At 31.7% G+C, this 5,417-nt stretch overlaps 1 protein-coding gene across 1 annotated transcript; it reads right to left on the reverse strand.

Annotated features, from left to right (window-relative positions):
* Positions 1 to 315: 315 nt before the first annotated feature.
* Positions 316 to 2,628, reverse strand: LOC117915584 (secoisolariciresinol dehydrogenase-like). The gene is made up of 3 exons (XM_034831176.1): positions 2,578 to 2,628; positions 1,929 to 1,987; positions 316 to 1,157 (listed from the first exon to the last, which is right to left on the reverse strand). The coding sequence occupies exons 2-3, from the start codon at positions 1,964 to 1,966 to the stop codon at positions 386 to 388; spliced, it is 810 nt and encodes a 269-aa protein (XP_034687067.1). The 5' UTR covers positions 1,967 to 1,987; positions 2,578 to 2,628; the 3' UTR covers positions 316 to 385.
* Positions 2,629 to 5,417: the final 2,789 nt, after the last annotated feature.

Here is a 5,417-nt window from a genome sequence, read left to right on the forward strand (position 1 = left end):
AACTCATATTAGGGCCAAGAATGAAAAATTGGTTAATATAAATTGCATGTCCTTTCATCAACTCAAATTAGATTTATTGATCAAATATATGGATTTGGGATAAAAGTAAATCGCTGACGAGAGGGTTTGAGAATATTTTTTTTAAACCAAATGGTATTTGTGTATTATCTTATTCTGTCCTGCCTTATCCAATTATATATAGAGAGAGAGAGAATTAAATAAAAAATTATTTTTATTTTTCCTTTTTTTAAATAAAAAAAATTATTTTTCAGAGAGAGAGAAAGAGCGCTCTACAGCTCAGATTAGGGTAAAGAATGAGAAAAGGGTTACTCCGATTTTGTAACCACACATACATTGCATATCCTTTGATCAACTTAAATTAGATTTATTGATCAAATATATTGAAAGGTGTTGCAATGGTGACACCACCATCGATAACAAGATTGTTTCCACTTACATATTTCGAATCATCACTTCCCAAATAAAGAACAGCTTCTGCCACATCTTGAGGCATAAGAGCTACCCCTTTGAGGTTAGAATAAACATCTTCAAGGGGATCATCATCTTCTGAATTCAAGAATTTCCTTGACATGGGAGTTGGAACTACGTAAGGTGACACACAATTAACTCGAATCCCAAACTTCCCAAGCTCTACTGCAGTGTTCCTGGTTAGCCCCAGTATGGCATGCTTCGAACTTACATAGGAATGTGTGCAAATCCCGCCAACCACTGAACAAACGCTAGCTGAATTGATTACGCATCCGCGGCCAGCTGGTACCATTACACGAGCTGCATGTTTGGTGCCCAAGAATGCCCCCAAGACATTAACACGCATTGTATTCTCAAATTCTGCGACATCGTTGTCCAATATATTAATTATTTTGGGTCCTAAAATACCAGCATTGTTGAACATGATGTCAAGCTTTCCATGCTTAGCAACCGCCTCGTCGATGGCATTGCTCACATCCAGTTCTTTAGTGACATCACAGTGGATGAAGGAAGCAGAAGAGGGGCCGAGGTCCCTGCAAATGAGGTGACCTTTTTCATCTTGAATGTCAGCGATGAGGACTTTGGCACCATGTTGAGAGAATAGCTTTGCAGTACAAGATCCAATACCCCCAGCACCGCCTGTAATCAAAGCCACCTTTCCTTCCAATCTAGGCATTCACAAGCAATGAAGTTAGCACCAAGTAGCTGTAAACAAGTCATCATAATTATCTACTCAGCAGAAATGTTTTGTTCAATGAGCTAATTTGAATTTGAATTTGAATTTGAATTTGAATACTTCCTACCCTATTAATTCACGGTTCTGATTCATTACAACCTTTGAGATCAAACTTTTGAGATCTCACTTATTTTCAATTCTGGGATTTTTGCTTTTTCCTCTGAGTTAGTGTAGACTTTCTCGAATGTAAGGACAGTACCGACTTCGAAGATACAATTGAAAATAGATTTAACTTCCCAAAATAAACTATGAAGCAAATGTTCAGGGAGTATAAAATTTCCTTTAAGACCTGTTCACTGCCCTTACTTTGTTGGAAGAAAAATAACTTGGAAAGTTAGGGAAGGCAAAAGTCCTACTGACCATATCAGACAACCTCTATTGTTTGGGAGGAAAAACTGATAAAATATCGGTGCATGTGGTTCCAAACATGTAACAGTTACATTCTGATTCCGTTTACCTTGGGGTTTAGTCTAATTTTCACTATATTCGTATGGATATCAATCAAGCTGGATGAAAACAAATTCAATTTTATCCAAATCTAAACCGTACTACAGATACCCACACCACCTTTACTTTATTCCTTCAACTGAAGTATGTGGATTGCCTACTAAAGATCAAGAATGAATAAATTATTAAACAAGAGAACCAAGGATTCGTATAGAAAATAATTCACTCACAGAATGAAACAATCCTGCGAACATACCTTCTTGCAACAGCTGAAAGCAATGAGCTGCTAACCATGGCTTCCCCTCAGGATAGAATCTTTGAGAAAAGCAATTTTGGAATGATGGTGAGACTTCTTTTTCATTGGAAGAGTAATATTCCAAGGATAAGCCATATTTGAATGGTGCAGTGTTTGAAATATCGAAAATTTTCGGCGATATTTCTCCGAAATTTCGCTTATCGGCCGGCCCCGACCCGATATTCGTCACCGATTATCGGTCGACAGAAATTTCGGTACCTTTTCGGAAATATCACCGATATTTCGGTATTTATCGGCATTTTACCGATTTTTCGGGAAATTTCCCGATATTTCCTAGTAATCTGATCATGATTTGCAGGCAAAGGTTGTGTTCTTCAGCCTAGCTTAAAAATCGTGGATTTAGGGTTCGTGAAATTTAAATACAGTGGCATAAAAGCAAAGAAACCCCTAGAACAGATCCAGAAAACACAGGGAGCAAAAAGAAAAAAAAAAGCAATTTTTTTTATCTTCCTTGGGCTTTTTGCATGGATTTTCTCGGAAATCAAACGAGGATGAATTTTCCCGGAAATCAACTGGGGGATGGATTTTCTTGGGAATCAAACGGGGGTCGCAAAAAAATTAAAAATTAATACCATGATTAGATTAGTACCTGCGAGGATTGAGAGTGGCAGAGGAAAATCTGGCCTTTTGAGGGATTCTCTCGTCTGGAGGGCAACTTCAGAGAAGGGCTTCTTGATGCCTTGAGTGAGTTAAGTGGGTGGCCCTCTTGAGTTCTAGATTTAGTCAAAAAAAAAACTAATCATGACTCATGAGAACAATTTTCCTCCACATAAATAATTATTAATTATCCATCTTAATTTTTATTAAATCAAAACCGTTGCTTGGCTTCAATCCCTGTTACCATTGGATTATGATACTCTTTGATAATATATATTTAATTTAAATATGTTAAGGTGCATCATTAAAAAATATATAATTCTAATTATTTTATTTTAAATATATTTAATTAATTAATAAAAATATAAAAATCAATATTATAATTTTTTTAATAAGTCTTTTTTATATTATTTATATAATAATTAAATATAAAAAATATAACTATTAAAAAAATCATATATGTAACATCATTTATTTCACACTATTAAATATATTTGAATTAAATAAATTATAATTTTAATATTAAATGTATCATAATTTATGTCATTAATCTTATTTTAAAAAATTACTATTACTTCACTTTTAAATTTTATATATCTATCCATTTAATTTTGAATGTTTTTTTAAATATTAAAAATATAAATTTATTTAAAAAAAACTAAAATATATATAATAATGATAATAATAAAATTTTAATATTTTATAAATGAAAATTAATTTGATAAGATAAATAATAAATTATATATTAAGACCGATATATCATTACATATATAAATATATTTTTTTTATAGTAATATTTTTTCAATTACATTTATAAAATAATTTTAAAATGTGAATTTTTTATTTATTTTATAATTTTTTTATATATATTTTTTTTAAATATTTTAATAAATTTTAAATAATTTTTAGATATTTTGAATGATATTGAAGGAATCACGTCGATGGCGAAGGTGCATTGGATGGGTAGTGAAAGCTGTGATCGTAGTGAACCTCCGTGAATACTTTTCTTTATTTATTTGAACATGAGTAAAAGCAAGTCTCGGTCCTTGTAATGCACCAAAATTCAATCCTAGGGATAAAAACGTAACTTTAAAATTAAATAATGATAATAATAAAGTAAAATAAGAGAGTTATACAACTGTATAAATAAGATTTAAACACCGTAAATATACATAAACAGTTAAAAATTTGAAAGTGTAGGATTTAAAGATCAATTTTTTTCAAATAAAAAATTAACTCTTTTATTATAGATACGTTAATTCATTTTGAATAATTTAAAAATTATTTTAAAATCTATATCTAAATTGGAATTGATTGATTTGTTTTTTGAAATAAAAAAAAAATTAGAAATATATGCTTATAGGTGAAGGTGACTATACCCCATTGACGTTTGTTAGGGGTAATGCCTATTAATAATGCTCTATTAGCTATGGGATTTAATTTAGATTTCTTCACATGAAAATAAGTTTATTTTTGTCGAACCAAAATATGAAAGGAATCATAATCATTAGTGGGTTTTTCAAACCATACCTTAATAGGAGTTTTGCCCTCCGTTGCAACTAGGGGTATACAATTAATGAGATTACATGCTTAAACAACCACCTCAACCCAAAATATTTTGCTTAATCTAATGTTTGATAATATACATTAAACCTTTTTCAATGAACTTTGATTCATACGCTTTGTTGACCCGTCTTGCAACGGTAAATTTCTCACTACATGTGAAGCGTTAAACAACTACCTCATTTTGACATATAGAAATGAACCGCTTTTGTATTCTTTACCATTATCCAACCCCAATCTTTCGATCTTACTACTAGCCTAAGTTTCAATCATTTTTTTCCATTTTAAAAGCATTCCCAAAACTTCATCCTTAGTTTTCATGACATACACCAAAGTCTTCTAGAGAAGTCATTAATAAATGTAATTAACAAAATAATTCATACCTCCCAAGGGAGTTACTTTGGTTAGTCTCCAAATATATATCCATTTCAATATAATCTAAGATACTTCCTCATGGTAGATTGCAATCTCCAATTGCACTCTTGTATGCTTGTCGAAAGATGTTCACAAAATCCTAGTTTGCAAGCTTTTTGTGAATGGTGGGTCTGGTCTTGAATGGAGCATGGCATGCACAGACACTAAACCAAACTCTTCCCAAACTGACCAACCAGGGAGAAAAAACCACCATCGACTCCTTTCCAAAACTACTGAGCATATTTGCCACTCCGGATCGGAAGAGAGGAAATAGGAATAAGAGATATGCATTCTATTTCTGGTTCATTAATATATTTAAATTATTTATTGAAAAATAAAATCCAAATAAAAAATCCATTATCATAAAAGCCAAAAATCACTCCTACTAAAATTTAATCTTCTCCTCCTTCATAAAGTATAGTTATATATACACCTCCACTCCAATTTCTTTTCTTATTCTTACCTTCATTCTCATTCCTTTTTCTTATTATTCCTGCTCACCAATTGCCCTGTTAGTAATGTTAACTGGTTCCCTTGCACGAATATTTGGTCAAAACAAAAGATTTAAATGTTTTGGTTAACTCTAAGAATTCATCCAATTCTAACTTCATAAACTTTAGGTCAAGCTCAAGAAATTAATGAATTTTAATGCATTGTCTCCAACTATGATTCACTTGCATGTTAGTGAATGGCCATAAATCTGCAAATAAAAATCTGGACAACTACTCTACTCCTTAAAAACCAGCATCCGAAAATTAAAATAAAAAGCAGGGAAACCATTTGAGTTGGTTGCTAGTCAGAACCTTCTAACAATATTCTATTAGATTTTTAAAACTTTCACCTTGAGATGTGAAC

The sequence above is a fragment of the Vitis riparia genome, chromosome 6, assembly GCF_004353265.1.
Source record: "Vitis riparia cultivar Riparia Gloire de Montpellier isolate 1030 chromosome 6, EGFV_Vit.rip_1.0, whole genome shotgun sequence".
NCBI lineage: Eukaryota > Viridiplantae > Streptophyta > Magnoliopsida > Vitales > Vitaceae > Vitis > Vitis riparia.

What these genes read in the sequence shown, in the direction of transcription:
- LOC117915584 (XM_034831176.1), bottom strand. Translation starts at nt 1,966, where the DNA reads ATGGTTAGCAGCTCATTGCTTTCAGCTGTTGCAAGAAG. An exon ending in CTTTCAGCTGTTGCAAGAAG is followed by an intron (nt 1,158 to 1,928) that starts GTATGTTCGCAG and finishes GTGAATGCCTAG; the next exon opens with ATTGGAAGGAAAGGTGGCTT.